Source organism: Xenopus tropicalis, chromosome 7 (genome assembly GCF_000004195.4).
Source record: "Xenopus tropicalis strain Nigerian chromosome 7, UCB_Xtro_10.0, whole genome shotgun sequence".
NCBI classification, from domain to species: domain Eukaryota; kingdom Metazoa; phylum Chordata; class Amphibia; order Anura; family Pipidae; genus Xenopus; species Xenopus tropicalis.
The window spans coordinates 114068533-114084974 of NC_030683.2; the positions used below are offsets into that span (position 1 = coordinate 114068533).

General features: G+C 39.5%; 1 protein-coding gene across 4 annotated transcripts in view; it reads left to right on the forward strand.

Moving 5' to 3' along the window:
• The window catches only part of ppp6r1 (protein phosphatase 6 regulatory subunit 1), a 49341-nt gene that overhangs the window by 5151 nt on the left and 27748 nt on the right, over positions 1 to 16442 (forward strand). For all 4 annotated transcript variants that reach the window (XM_004916309.3, XM_031906025.1, XM_012967500.3 and 1 more), the window contains exons 2-10: positions 7884 to 8116; positions 8640 to 8826; positions 10062 to 10199; positions 10730 to 10795; positions 12652 to 12764; positions 13975 to 14088; positions 14665 to 14833; positions 15790 to 15942; positions 16160 to 16294. In XM_004916309.3, coding sequence (XP_004916366.1) covers positions 7890 to 8116; positions 8640 to 8826; positions 10062 to 10199; positions 10730 to 10795; positions 12652 to 12764; positions 13975 to 14088; positions 14665 to 14833; positions 15790 to 15942; positions 16160 to 16294 — 1302 coding nt within the window. In that variant the 5' untranslated portion in view covers positions 7884 to 7889. The remainder of the gene's footprint in view (positions 1 to 7883; positions 8117 to 8639; positions 8827 to 10061; positions 10200 to 10729; positions 10796 to 12651; positions 12765 to 13974; positions 14089 to 14664; positions 14834 to 15789; positions 15943 to 16159; positions 16295 to 16442) is intronic.

Genomic DNA, 16442 nt, shown 5'->3' on the forward strand with positions numbered 1-16442 from the left:
GGTGCTGGTTGGACAGACACAAGTCTGTAAGATATAAAAAATATATTTATATTGGAATTCCCTGGGCTCAGAGCCTGCTATTGGGCTGCCCTTGTACTAAAGCTTGGTTGCTGGGGGCAGGTAGGGGCACAAAATGAACCTGGATGGTAAATTGGTAATGTACAACAAGGTATAGCTTAGCAGTCATTGGGCTTCTGGATCTAGGAATCGGAACAGCAACTGTTTCTCTTACTATTGATATATTTCAATCATTGTAACTTTAGTTACCCTTTATTACGTCACAGACCGTTATTATGTCACCCAATTGGATTGTAGTCACCATTCTCTGAGATCTAATGCCCCAGATCCCCAGTGTTTGTGAGACTTAAGTTCAAACCTTTATGAGCTAACGGGGACCCTGACCAAAGTTACAGATATATAATATCAGTATGTGTTATTCAGCCATAGTTCTGAGAATATCTAGGACAACTGAAATTTCTGGTGCTATATCTAGGGTAGCAAATTTGCATTCTCCACTTCTCCTCAAATCCCGCTCCCCCCAACCTGACCTTCACTTTGAGCCCCCCAACTTTTGTTCCTTGTTGCCAAGAAGGAAGTTTTGAGTCTGATAATCTAGTTAGTTTGGGGCTCATATGTCCCACAATGGGAATCCTGATGTAGTCAACTGACAGGTGCTTATCTCTAGTGATGAGTGAATCTGCCCTGTTTCGGTTTGCTGGAAAATTTGCAAACACGCATTTGGTGCAAATTGTTTTGTGGCGGATTTTTGCTGAAGTTTTGCGAAACAATTCACCAATGATGAGATGTGGAAATTTGCTGCAAATCCATGCCTGCTGAAAAAATGTGCTCATCACTACTTATCTCTTAATAATGCTCTTGTTCCCTACAATCATGATGGGACCAAGGGGTAAAAATTATTTTCAAGGTATAATTTTAGGAAAGTCGGGAATCAATGACAATTCCATAGGCCAAAAGTTTTCTACGAGTTTGTGGAGTTAAAACAAATAGCCATGTGGACATGACCCTTTGCTGTCTTTGTAACCGTCTCTGGATCCAATCAGCTATTTTCTGTTATTGGAAAAACATGTACAGTTCAAATTGGTTTATGCCAACTTAAATAAACAGGAAGACAATGGGCATCTGTTATTCCGAATAGGGGACTTATAGCTTTGTATAGCTTTTAATTATCCATTTAAAGAGCCCTTGCATAATATATTTAATTATATTGTTTGAGTTTAGCATATAATCTATTTATTTTGATTCGATTAGGGTTGTTTTGGGGTGGTTAAGGGGTTTGCATAGTCCATATGTATGTATTTGGCAGCAGTAGGTTAATGCTGATGTATTGTGCCTGTGGTTCTGTATTTCATTTGCTTGTTGTGTCTGCGTAAGCTGTCATAGTGCTGTATTCAGTGAAGCAGGGGCCTAATGTATTCCCTCTCCCTCTGTTTATTGTATGGCGATAATAAGTGAGATATGGTCAGCTGCTGCAGGGTGAGGGATGTACTTGCTCTAGCTCTATTATAATAATTATCTTTATAACAGTGTTTGGGTGGGAACGATGGAGTTGGTGCATGTCTAACCCCTGTAGCTTTAATTGCCAGGCCGTGTCCCAGTGGTGTGCTCAGCTGGATGTATGTACATATATGGGCACACAAAGTCACAGTGACAGGCCCAGGCCTTTACTCGGATAGCTGTACATAGCAAGCAAAAGGGACACTGCAATGTACATGTACAGAACTGGAACTTAAAGGGTAAGCTAAGGTGTTGCTGCCATCGGGATGCTGTAGCACTGCAGGAGAAAACTTATAAGCCATTTACAGTTCTGGTTTGTCCATTCAAGCTGTGTGGACATTTATTTGTGTGGGTATGTCCCCAAATTTATCACTTCTGGCATATAAACTCTGGATCCATTGTACTAAAACTTATTAGCCGAAACAATATTAGACTTAGTTCAGAAATGTGTCTTCATTGCCTCCTTGTGCCACAGAGGGTTCAAATACATGTTGCACGTATGCATAAGCAGTGTCTTGTAAGTGGCCATAGACATACTGCCCATTGTGTTATCTAACCGTCATTGAGAGCAAATATTGTGGGATTTGGCCATCCATTGGTGTTGCCAAATAGGTTTTTTTTTCATTATTTCCAATGAACTGAACTACCATATGTAACTGGACATGGGGATATGCTGAAGCTCTGTTTATCTCATCTGCCGATGCACCGTTCTTAGGAACCACTCAGAGTTTTTCTGATCCAAAATAGATTCCACTGCGTGACAGTTGTCGGTGTTCTCCCTTGTAAGCCACTCAGTGCCTCATCCTCACCACATTGCAATAGATAACTTTTTGCAGGAGCCTGAAGCACTCTATATTCTGCAAACAAGAGCATACAGTGGGACTGCACTGCAGGATCTTTATCTTTGACCTGCAGAGAGTGCAATATGTGCTGTATTTGCAGAATGGTCCTGGTGGCCCCTGGAAAAGGTTTCCTATTACGTTGGGTCAGGCTTTGAGGCACATTGTCCATTACATGTATATCCCCCCCCCCCCCACTCAGATACTGTTTCATCCTACCAACTGGAGATGTTTTTTGGGTAGATCACAGGTATGGTAATTGCAGTGTGTGTTCCCAGGGCATGGCATTTGGGGGCTAATTGGCAGCAGGCAGTTTATATATAAACAGTTCGTAGGTGAAAGGATCAGATTGAGCATTATTAGCACCCAAAGCATGATAATTGGTAAATGTCTGTCATATTTGTAGAAATGATACTTGTGTTCAACGTCTGGTTGCTTTCATAACATCAGTTCTTAATACTGATTGTGCACGTGGCCCAGTAACTGAAATGTGCACAGCGAAACACGCGTTTATTTAAAACTGTAAAACTTTGCCGCCAGCGATCATCGAGCTGCACTATTTGTCTGTAATTGCTATACTCACCTTAACGTACGAGTCCTTATGTGTCAGTACATGCTTAATGGAATTACTGTGAGTTGGCACGTATCCATTCCAAATAACAGCAACATTCCTGCAGTGTAAAGCGCTCCATTTAACCTGTTCAGGCAGCGTTTTCAGGGCCTTTCCGCACCTTCACCTCAGCTTTATAATACACACGTATTGGGACAAAGGTGTTGTAAAAGGTATTTAAAGGACCAGTAACTTTCTTGTTTGTTACTGAAATAACAAGCTTTGCAAAACTAGAAGAAAGGCAAAAAAAAAGTTACTTTGCATATTGTTTTGTTTTGGCACAGCTTGTGCACATGGAGACACATGCAAGCAGCAACCCAACCCACTGACCACCAAAAAATGGAAGTTTATAAAGGGAATTTAAATATAAGGTGCTGTTGCACTTCACTGGTGAAAGTTGTGTGTTTGCTTCAGAAACCCTACTATAGTTTATAATAGCCATGGGGGTAGCTATGCAGATTAGAATTGGGCTTAAGGTAGCATGCACATTCAGATTTTAGTCTTCTTCCGATGAACGTTCGGATGCTGCTCATATGCAACAATCTAAAAATAACATTCAGACTGAAATTGTAGGATAAAGTCCTAAAAATAACAAACTGGAGGATGTTCTGAACATGAAATAGTTGGCACACACCAATTGTACGAAAGTGACTTCCTGGAAATGCATTGTAGTTCCTCAAGGATATTGTCAGATATACATACAGTACATACGCAGATTTTATCGTTATGCAACCCAAATTTTTTTTAACCTGGCTATTGGTGCGTGTATGGCCAGCTTTAATGGCACAGGTTAGATAGCAGATTACAGATAAACTATTGTAGCCTACAGAGTTTATCTGTTATCGCCAATGTAATGTGCCTTTCTCCAGCTTAAATGCATGCCCCCCATGGCTTTACAGCAGCTTATTTATATAAACTATAGTAAGGGCTGTGGCACACTGGGAGATTAGTCGCCTGCGGCACTATCTAGATAAAATCTTTTCAAGCCGAGAAATCTGTTGGCACCTTTTTCCCAGCCCAAATTTTTGGTGGTGGTACAGATGCTCACAATTTACGGCCAAACTCACTAAGATGTCAGGTTGCTGCTCACTTTCTTGGCCAAAGTGCCACTTCTGCATTTGGAGGCTATACTGCTGAAAATCTGGTGTTTGGAGGAAAACATTCTCATGATGTGCTCAGGAAATTGGATTAGATGGATGACTTGGCTTACCTAGCAAAGGTGCTGAGAGGTCATCGTGAGCAGTTTTAATTTGTCAGAAAGGTTTATGTCCCCTTTAACAAAATAACTTTTAATGTCTAGCAAGTTTATTTTATAAAATAAGAACGTGGAAAATTTTATTTATCTTTCCATTTATACTTTCTGTCTCGGTTGTTCTGGCTTTTGAAACAATGTAGCAAAAAGCACAACTGTGAAGAAGCATGCAGGGCTGAATTCTGCTCCACTGCGCCCCCTGCAGCGGGTTGGTTACCCACATAAAATGCAGGTAGCCTGTTGGTTGCTTGTAGGATAGGTCTTGTCTATATTCCTTATCTTATCTATATTACCAACTCCGCCCACTTCTCATTATGTCACTTCTGGTTTGCAGCACCAACACTTCCTATTGGGTCGCAGATCTGGTTGAGGATAAGGCAGTCACGGGTTAGGTAGCGTGTCCAAGCAGATTCTGGGTTTGGTCCGTGGGCTGTGGGCCACAGGTCCAGGTCTCCAAAATTTGTTCTGCACAGGAAAGTGCAGAAAGGGACACACAAACACCCCTTTCAACTGCAGTTACATTTACAAATTTATGGTAAAACCCTTGAAAATTTTTAATGAAATTAATATGAAATATATTGGAAAGGTGCACAGAATTATATATTAACCAAAATTGTATTTTTTGCTTTTACCTCCTCCCTTAATGGGCAGTTAACATTCACTATAAGTTTGCATAGCCCTTATTCTAGCAGATGTGTGTTAGAGCACAGCTGATATCTAAATCTTGCTAGCATTAGATTGTCTTTCATTTGTCACTGTGTCACTGTTTCTGTTGCCAAGGGGGTAAGTGATTGTTTACATCTAAACAAACCGCTTGATATTATGTAATCCATTCACCACAAAAGGGCAGCTCGCCACCTTCACTCGCACCATATTTAGCTCTCTATCGCTTACACGCTAATCTCTGCTTGGTTACTTCTCTCACTCCTACGTACTCTCATTATTGTATGGCAGGGGAACGCTCACCTCGGATAGCACACAACTAGCCAACTTTTGGCTTCTGTTAGCCACGGATCTATCTGCATTGTGTGTGTGTGTGTATCTGATAACACACACTATTTACTTTGTTTAATGTACTGTCAAATCTTGTTTGGAGTTAAAAAAAAAAAAAAAAAAACCTCAAGCCATCTGTATGTGTTAATAATAAGCCAGGTCTGCTCTGCAGCTCTATTATTGTTTTATATTGTGTTCATAAAACTTTATAATTATGGATGTGTGGATATGGTATTAAATGACTTAATCCAGTGTGTTTGTTTGGGCATGGCCCTCTATACTTTTTGTATTGGTGGTTCTGTGTATAGTCTGTATGTTCAGTGTATAGTGCTATAGAATATACTGGCATTTTATAAATACATGTTCATAATAATAAGTATTGTTTCTACCAAGGGCCCAGGTAACACTTTTTAAAACAAAGGTGTTTCCTTTATCCTCTATTACACAGCACTTGCTTCCATGACATTGCTCCGCTCTTTGTGCCAAATAAACTAATTGTGGGACCTGCAGATTTCCGGATAAGGAATCTTTCATTAATTTTGCTCTCCATACCTTAAGGCTGCTAAACAAAAATAATTTAAACATTAAATAAACCCAATAGCCTCTAGTGAGGATTTGTCATCTCTTAGTTGAGATCAAGTACAATGTACGGTTTTATTACAGAGAAAAGGGAAATACATTTCAAAACATTGGAATTATTTGAAAAAGAGTAATAACCACACTTTCTGATGAAATCAACACCACACTCTTCCATATGTAGGCAGAGCAAAGTTGTTGTATCCCTTACAAACACTAGAATTCCTGTTAAAATAAAAAGGTCTAAAGAAAATGACTGCACTCTTCCAAACATTTATCTGGAATGGTAAATAAACCTGCATTAATATGTTAAGGTTACAGCAGCACAGGTACAGAGTATTCTAACACTAATCTCTGTAATTATACTCCAGTCTCCCCTGAATGGGCTACTTTAGGCCTCACAACAAAATTCCCCTCTAGACTAACCAAGGGCAGCACCAGGTTAATGATTATAATCTCAGCAGTAACGAAAAAAGACATTCTTCAGGACTCATTCAAACCACAACCCCCTCCATCTCTCTCTCTTTATCTCAAAATTGTCCCATCTATTTACCCTGGACTGGATAGAAGCCTCTATGCAAAAAGAAAAACAGGTAAAGAAATTATTTTTTAAACTTGGGAAAGCTATATAGCAGCACTAACCATTAAAAAAGGTCAAATGATGGGGCAGTGCTTCCAGGGAATTCCTTGGTATACTGAGAATGCTTCTTCAGGACCCTACAATCATAACAACCACTAGTAGCCAAGACAGGGTGAGCAAGGATCACATCAGTGGCACCAAATGTATCAGGATGATTATGCCATTTAATTAGCCACTTAACCTGTCAATTTACTGAAATGCAATGGCAATGGCTAAATTATTTTCTGCGTACGCCATAATATATACCCAAGGAGTGAGAGTCTTCCTGTATCTGAAAATGTTTTATTGACAATATAATGTAACACTAAGCATGAAAAGTAATGCCTTTTTTTATCACCAATAAGTTTATTCAAACAAAAAAAGTTTTTGAATAAAATGGAAGCTATGGGAGCTATGGCCTTCCCATAATTTGGAGCTTTCTGAATAACAGACCCCATACCTGTATATAATATGTCTCTCTATCTCTTTATACTTTAACTACCAGCATGCAAGTGCCGTAGACACGTTTCCGGACTTCTTTATGCTCTGCATGTTTATTGTCAACAAGTTTTAAAAAAGCAGTGCTGGTGCAGAAAGCCTTAAAACATTTATGGGGAACAGTAGGAGTTAATATTAAAACATAAACAAACCTTGCGCCTATAAAGAATATTCCTTTGGAATGGTCCACGCATAGGAGTAGTTGAGGTAAGAGTCTATACCTGTCCCTCTGTCCCACGTGTTCATTTTCATGTTGCTGCAGTTTGGGCTCGTGGGTTACCAAATTGCTTTCCATGCTTTCCATTATATGGATTTGCTTTGCAAGTTGTGCTATTCTTTAGTAAAGCAAGGGTCCACTTGGCTTCTGAGCAGATATGTTTGCATATTTCATAAACTTTTGTGTAAAGTTTTTTTTATATTCCCTTTGCATAAAGTTATATAATGTCTGAACATGTCTGAGGTCCTCGCACGGAGAATGACGTGCTGCTCTTCAGGGGAGAATCGCTGGGAAAATGCCCAAACAGGTGTTTTCTGGTGACTCCAGTTTATTGAAGGGAGAAGATGCTTTAAGACAAGTAATGATACTTGGGGGGGGGAAAAAAAGGAAAAAGCAATATGTTCTCCATTAGCTTAAAGGCTGCAGCGAGGTATACATAGATAGGGTTTATGACAGAGCTCTCTGCCGTGTAGCTAAAATCTCGATCATAAAGCATGTCAGGAATGCTGCTTTGCAAGTGGAAGGAAAGGAAAAAAGCAATAGCAGAAAATTTATTTAGGCACATAATTTTGGCTAAAGTACAAAGGGAAACAATGTAAGGTAAAGCATATGTTTCTAAACATCATTGAATTAAAAAAGGGTTAATTATATGGTTGTAGGAATCTATTGTATTTTTCTTTCATCCGTGTGAAACCGATATTTTGATTGAACGATCCCTTGCAACCACTAAACATTCATCAGACTTCCTTTCTGCTACCTTATAGTGAGCCATGTTTTGGAAGTTTGATCTGCACACAAGTTCACACGTGGACACGCTGCTGGAGAGAGAAAATGTTACCCTCTTCGAGCTGCTTGACGAGGAGGATGTGCTGCAGGAGTGTAAAGTTGTTAATAGAAAACTGATAGATTATTTGGTCCAGCCACAACACATGGAAGAGTTGGTCAACTGCATCACACAAGAGCCTTCTAGTGACACAGACGAGAAGATCCGCTATAAGTAAGTACAGATAGATATTTATAGGGGCTTTGGCAGCTAAGCTTCTCTGCAAGAATTTTACAAATCACATATGTGTACAACTGGCTATGAACCTTTTGGTATTCCTGACAGGAAATAATGGAGGCTTGCCCAAGGCTGAAATTGTAAGGCTAATGCCACATGGGGCTGATTCTTGGCCTTCGGATAAACATGAGCTGAGAATCGACCCCTAAGCTCCGATCAGCTTTTGGATCTGCCTGCCCCGGAGCCACTGTGTCGGCGGGGATGCAGGCACAGGGAGTGGAGTTTGCTAGGCTCCAAGCTTAAATTGGTATTGGATTGGGCATACAGTACTTCTAATTAGGAACCAAGCAGATTATTATCTTTTCTTTATATAGCACCAACCTATTTTGCAGTTCTCTTACAGTTCCTGCCCCAGTGGTGCTTACTGTGGTCAATGTTATTAGAAGCCAATAAACCTTTAGCTTGATGCTTTGTGTGGGGCAGCAGATTTTTGTAAGGGCTAACATTTGTTGTTTTCTAGGTATCCAAGTGTTTCCTGTGAGATTCTGACAGCTGATGTATCACAAATTAATGATGCTTTAGGAGAAGATGAGTCTCTGCTTAAGCGCCTTTATGGCTTCTTACAAACCAATGAGGACTTGAATCCTTTATTGGGTAGCTTCTTCAGCAAAGTAATGGGCATTCTAATTAACCGCAAGACAGAACAGGTAAGTCTCTTAAGACTATTCCGTGTAATGTTATCTCAGTCTGAAGCACAACTGTAATCATTTTCAAAAGACAGAAAAGGTAAAGTCACTGGGGCTGCCACAGGCTGGGTCTCTGTTTCTTTGGAAATTGCACTGACTTGGCAGGCATTTACCATCATCCAAGGAATCCTCCATCAAACCTAACTCATTTACAGATCCAAGCCTTTGTAAAAGTTTTGGCTTGTACATGTGCAAAGTCCAAATTGATTTGGAGCATCCAAGGTTGATGACAGCAGCAGTCACTTTGCTAGTCACTAGTTAGACACCCCCTTCCCCCCCATTAATGACTTGCTCTTTTTTGTCCTTTAATTATTGAAGTTATCCCTTTATTTTATTAGCAACAATTTGGCAAAAATTACACAGTGCAAAAATAAGTTGTCTTTAAAGGGGTGGTTCACCTTTAAGTTTAACTTTTAGTTTGTTATAGAATGGACAATTCTAATTAACTTTTCATTGGTCTTTATTGTTTATAGTTTTTAAATGACTTGCCTTCTTTTTCTAGCTCTTTGCAGCTGTCAAAAGGGGGTCACTGACCCCTGCAGCCAAAAAACTATTGCTCTATGAGGCTACAGGTTTATTGTTACATTTTATAGCATAATTTTCTATTCAGGTCCTCCCTCATTCATGTACCTTTTGGATTGCATTTTCTCTTCTATATTATTAAAAAGGCAACTCCAGAGGTAGACATACTAATAAGTGTTGGTGTTTAGCCATGATATTCAGCTCACTTCCTGGACTGTTAAGACTAACAAATGTATTGATTTAAAAAGGGAAATATATTAAATATATTTTAGAGTTCTGTTCATGCTTTTTGCTCCAGTGCACTGCTTCAGCCTGCTCTGATTTATGTGCTCACATTGACACAAGGGGACCCTGAAATTACTATCAGTCTGGACCTTTTGGTAATTCCAGGCCTTCCTTAGTGGGTTGCAATGATAGCTGGAACTGAGTGCTAATGCCATTAATACCAATGCCTTGGAAGTGACACCCTTTCAACACAAATGTTGGCGGGAAAGCATGTGCCCCAATGGGCATGCAGTTTTCTAAAGTGGAAGCAATCTGTATGGTGCTCAATTACCCTGGGATCACAAGGAAAGAATACTGCATTGTGGGTTACAGAATGGCCATTTTTGCAACATACCTAATTGTTTCCGTGCACAGAAACATGCAGTAAGCCACTGTTTTTTCCTTTGCAGATTATCGCCTTTCTTCGTCAGAAAGATGACTTTGTGAGCTTGTTATTACAGCACATTGGTACCTCTGCCATCATGGATCTTTTGCTGCGCCTGCTGACATGTGTGGAACAGCCTCAGCTCAGACAGGATGTTTTTAATGTAAGACTAACTTGAGCTGCTTAGACAGCTGAAATATGGTGACATTATCAAATAGCTGAGCACAACATATAAGATAACATAGAGGGCTACATTTATATCCTTGGCCCTGTACACAGTGGGGCCCTGCTAAGCAAGAGTTGCAGGAAACCGACAAGCAGTTAACATCTCTGGATTAGGATGGCAGCATTTAGCTGTGGCAATTTGACATTAGTTGTATGCACACTGCAGGCCTTCAGTTATTGTTACAACTCCCAGCACCTTCTGAAATCTAAGGTGTTAGAAGTTGTAGACCAGGAGTTGAGCATTCCAAGTTACTACAAATAGGGTATAGCATTAGAATGACTCTGTGATTAGAGTACTCTGCCATTGTTACTTATAAGTTTAACATTACAACATAATCCTATGGTTGCCTTTTATGTCCATGATATGTACCCAGAATTGTTCCTCATACTTTATGGAACAATAGATGGAAAATGTGCAGCATTGCTTAGTAATATGTGATATCCATGTATATATATTTTCCCACACAGTGGCTAAATGAAGAGAAAATTGTGCAAAGATTAATTGGAATGATCCATCCTTCCAAAGATGACAATGTAAGTGCAACATAATTCTTGCATTTTTTTTTTTTTTTTTTACATATAATGTTCGGTTATTTCACATCCAGATTTCATAAAATGTGTGATTATTTCTAAAAGCAATGGGACATGAGTTTTTGGAAAGCCTGGAACACCTTGACCCTCGGGCAGCATCTTGCCATTACAATCTTCTTAATTATGCCGTAGGTTTTGGTAGCTCTGTACAGTTTATAAAAGGGAATCGTCCCGCTTATACAAACTGCCATTTACTGCTGTTGTTGGCTAGCCTTGCCCCAATACCCCCTTCACTGGCAAACAATGTAAAAAAGTGCATGTGTCACTATCTCTTTAATAAACATGTCCACGCTGTTGAAATAGTTGACAATATTTAAGAGGGCAGGCCAAAATTAAAGAGGTTTAGGACAATTGTAAACAAAATCCCAGCTAGTTGATGCTTTGCCCTGCCACCAAGCCAGATGCCATCTGTTGAGACAATGGGGACAGAAGCCATGGCACAATTGTGTTATAGTGGTCTGTGGCAGGATAGCACAATTCAAAAGAAAACATTTTGTTCTGAGTAAATGATTACTGATAATGATATATTCCTAATAAGTGGAAACTCTTGCCATCACTTTAAAGGAAAACGAAAGGCAAAATCACTTGGGGGTGCCAAAATGTTAGGCACCCCCAAGTGACTTTAACCGCTTACCTCGTACCCCGGGCTGGTGCCCCTGTTAGGAGAAAACAGCACCAGCCCGGGGTACCTGGAGTGGATCGCTTCCTTCTTCCTGCTTCCGTTGCTGAAATGCCAGCGGTGGGCGCATGCGCAGTAGAGTGAAAAGCCAACTTTAATGTTTAAGTTTGGCTTTTCACTCTACTGCGCATGCGCGCGCAGCGAATCAGGAAGAAGGAAGCGCCGGCAGCTACCCGGGCTGGTGCTGTTCCCTCCTCACAGGGGCACCAGCCCGGGGTAAAAGGTAGGTGGTCAAAGTCACTTGGGGGTGCCTAACATTTTGGCACCCCCAAGTGACTTTGACTTTCTTTTCCCTTTAAGGGTAGTGGTCCATGGGTAGATTAGCCACCCGTGGTTAATTGCGGCTACCGCGGGTGACTATTTCCATAAAGTGTATCACTGGTGGGAAGGCAAATGCATCTCTTCGTTGCCCTAAGCAGCTTGTAGCCATCTTTTTTGATAGTGTGTCATAGCCCTAATATAACATTGGTTTTGCTTCCACTGTATAGCTTTGCACTGATATCTTAACTCATCAGCAACATCATTTTTTCAAGTGCATCGATGTAAAGATTGTTTTAGATACAACAATATTAATCATATGTCTGGTCTGTTTGTTCTGCTTTATGATAAACAGGAAAATATATGTAGGGCCATTTTATTTTTCTGTCCCTGCGTCTTAAGACCAATACAAATTTGCTGTGATGATGATCCGTTTAAGATATAAAAATTAATTGTACTCGCGCAGACTGTTCAAAGCTGATTTATAATTTAACATATTGAAGCACGTTACATCTCATTTAAGAATAATGTATTATTTAAGTGCAAATCTCCAGCATTGTCTTTCCATAAGAGATACCTGGTAAATGTGAGTTTATTACTTGAGATTTTGCACTGTCCTGGATATGCATTGCTCTGCTATTCCAACATAATCCTCATTTGATTGCAAATCCTTTAGTCAGTCTTAAACTTGTGCCATAATCCTGTAACTAATGTCACATGTAAGCGGGTTCCCATTAAATTCACTGGAAAACATGCTGAAGTGCATCTGCAAGTGCTCACCACTGTATTTCTATGCATTTCCCCCTAATATGAAGTTCTTAAACCAATGTACCAGCTAGTTCACATATGTGTTTTGTTCCAGCAACATTCCAATGCTTCACAGTCCTTATGTGACATCATTCGTCTGAGTCGGGAGCAGATGATACAGATCCAGGATAGTCCCGAACCAGATCAGTTATTGGCAACCCTGGAAGAGTAAGTTATACATGCAGTAGTTTGTATCATTATAAAACCAGTTTAGAGACCTTTGACATTCAAATTGCCTTTATCCAAAAACTACTACTTGCATCCATGTTTAATTGAATGAGCATGAAAAACAACTTGCTCCCCTTTCTAGATTAGCAGTGGGCTGTTCTTAAAGACAGTTCTTCTGAAAAAATTAAAATGACAGAGTTGTTGTATAGGAACATAGTCTTAACTCCAGGCACCATCAATTAGATTAGTTAGTCAGATATTAGCCTAGTAATTTGGCATCACCAGGCAATATGTTGTTAAAAGGATTCTGTTGTGATTTGTATGGTGTACTTCGGTCTGAGCTTTCAGAAGGAGCCAGCGCTACACATTAGAACTGCTTTCAGGTAACCTATTGTTTCTCCTACTCCCATGTAACTGGAGGAGTCCCAAGCCGGACTTGGATTTCTTACTATTGAGTGCTATTCTGATAACTACTGCTGGGAGGAGGAGGGATATCACTCCAACTTGCAGCTCAGCAGTAAAGTGTGACTGAAGTTTATCAGAGAACAGGTCACATGGCTGTGGCACCCTGGGAAATGAAGAATATGGCTAGCTCCATGTGAAATTTCAAAATTAAATTTAAAAAAAAAAAATCTGTTTGGTACATGTACTGACAAAATTTCATTCAAATTCATAGTACATATTTTCTTGAATATCTCTGAATATTAGAGTAGCACGCTTCTCAATGTTACATTCGCTTATGTTAAAGCATTACTTATCCTTTAACGGGGCGTTAAAGATGAATACTAAAGCTGGTCATTCATTAAAAGATCCACTCGTTCAGTAAAGTTGCCAAATGATCCATCCTTTGCCAATAAATATGGCAGTGCCTATAATGTACAACCAAGTGTACATATCTAAATGGGCCTGATGAAGTTGTTGTCATTAAGAAGCAATAGACTAAATAAATGCAACTAAATAAGATGTATAGTATAACAGAGCAATTAGTTTCCTGCCTTACAAACATCCCAGAAAATAATATGTAGTAAACCTTGTTTTAGAAGTGTGATTTTAATTCCTACTGTTCCCTGAGCCAAAATTGGGTCTTTATGCCTGTTATGGTGGGTCCCCATAAACCCCCAGAATGCAGTGAAATGTCTTTCTATAATAGAAACATTGATTATTGTGTCTTATTCCAGAAAGGTTTGATTCCCTTTTCATTTTTTCATAGGCAAGAAACTATTGAGCAGCTCCTGAGCAACATGTTTGAAGGGGAACATAATGAATCTGTGATTGTAAATGGAACTCAAGTGCTTTTAACTTTGTTGGAACCACGCAGACCAAGGTATGGCTTTGTGCTGCGCTTACAATGCCGTTTTTATTCTTTTCAACAGCTCTGCTATTCCTGAAATTGGTCTCTCTCCTTTTCTGTTTGGGGGTGCAACCTTAGACTGCACTCTTTGCTGAAAAGTGCACTGGCTTTATGCTACTGTGCAATGGAGTATCACCCCACAATACAGTACAATTTGACACCCTCAGTGACTAATCCTTTCCTTGTCTTTTAATTATAGCCAGTGGTAAATTTTTAATGTAATCGTTAATGAAACGTCTATTAAAAGCAGTATGTGTCTGTCCCTTGCTATTCTTTGGTTATGACTCTTGAAACAATGTAGCAGAAGTCAGTCTAGCAGGTCTGTTAAGCAGCTGGCTGTGTTACATTGTTTAAGGAGTCAGAGGCAGCAGTGCAGAGAATGCAAACCAGATTGACTGCTGCAGTCAGCAGCTGTTCCATTTAAAAATAACTTTAAAACCACTGAAAATTTGCAATGTCTATTTGAAAGTTGCTAAGAATTACACTTTCTCCATTGTTCAAGTGTTTTTTGAGACGGGTATAAATGATTTTATTTTTATTATTGTGCAGGTCTGAACTAGGAGGAATGAGCGGCTTCTACTGTAATCTAGATGGCCAGTTCGAGATAAATGCTGCTGGGTTAGATTCTTCTTCCAACACCCAAGCTAGCTTGGGCACTCTGCTTGCCATAAAGGATCATCTACCCCAGTTCCACCAACTCCTCACTGACCCACCTAAGGTACAAGTGCTCCTTTGATTTAGACAAGAAATGTCACAGTGCTACTCATCATTCCTCTTTATAGTGCCAGTGGGAGTTCCAGTTTATTATGAAAGAGTGCAAAGAAAGCCTCAAAAAAAAAAAAGAGCCTTGAAATGATGCTGTCTATTTAATAAGCATACATTATATAGCTTTTTGTGTGACATTCCCTCTGCTGTTGCCTTCACTGCACATTCTCTATGTCTATGCTTAATTTTGAATTTCTGGTAAGGAGGCAAGTTTTGGTTGTATAAAAAGCAAGTATAATGCCAAACAGAGCCTTCTGTAGGCTGCCAGTCCACATAGGGGCTATTAAGTAGCCAAATTTACCTCCATAAACCTTTTTCATGCTTATGTTGCTCCCCAACACTTTTTCCTTTTAAATGTGGCTCACGGGTATAAAAGGTTGGGGATCCCTGCTCTTTGTGCTCAAAGCTGCTGTAGTTATTCACTAGGCATGTCAAGTTGGTCGTAAACAAAAGAAAAAAATTCCCACTGCCCAGCCAACATACACCCTATATGTAGGATAAATCAATTGTTTACGGAATCAGCACATCAGTGCCTCCTCAATGCTCTTTCTGTATCAAGCTTGTCTCCAGTACACAGCACATGCCTAGTGATGTCTTTGTGGGGTTTTAGTTGCACTTTAATTAGTTTACTTCCCAATAATTACTTTTTTTTTGTTAAATTTAGGTATTAATAGCTTACTAGCAATTGTTTCTTAAGGAGCTTCGGTTATATTTTCCCATGGTTTCAATGCAACAGCACCATCCAGTGGCCAAACTTTCATGCAACATAAAAAAATTATTAAACTTAAAATGCATGTGTGGCTATTCTGTGCCACAACTTAGGAGCAATGCATCTCCCAAATACATACACAAATTTATTTTTTGTATTTATTAATGTATAACTGAAAATGTAATTTATTCTTTTTGCAGAAACAAAGCCTACAAACAACATGGGGAATTCTTGATCCACCCCTGGGGAATACTCGACTACATGTGGTGAAACTGTTGGCTAGCATAATAAATGCAAACAATAAAGTGTTAAATCAAGAGCTGATTGAGCTGGACACACTGAACACCATGCTGGTAAGATACTTAATTATGTTGCACACAGGCAGAGTGGCGACAGCTATGCATTGCTTGGGTGTTACAGCCAATGGATGTTAAATACTTTTGTTTAATTTTTCCTATCGTGTCCATGACTGCTCCTGAATTTTCTTCAGTCTTCCCCTATGGATCTCATTTGATTACCTGCTACGTGGGTTGTGTTTCTTTTGCTTTACTGATTTTTTTTTTCTTCTAGGACCTTTATTTCAAATACATGTACAATAATTTCCTGCACGCACAAGTAGAGGTGTGCATCACCACAATTTTAAATTCGTCTCCTTTGGAAGAAACCATTGAAGATGAGGCACAAGGCCACCCTCTTGTCAGATATGTAAGTTGAAATTTTTTTTTTGTTTTTACAATTGAGGGAAAAGTAAAGTTAAAATTATAGTTTTAGATACAAAAGATGACTGATTTAAGTAAACTTGGTACACCTGTTATTGTCTGGGCACTTTTTATTTTACCTTTCTAGTAAAAAC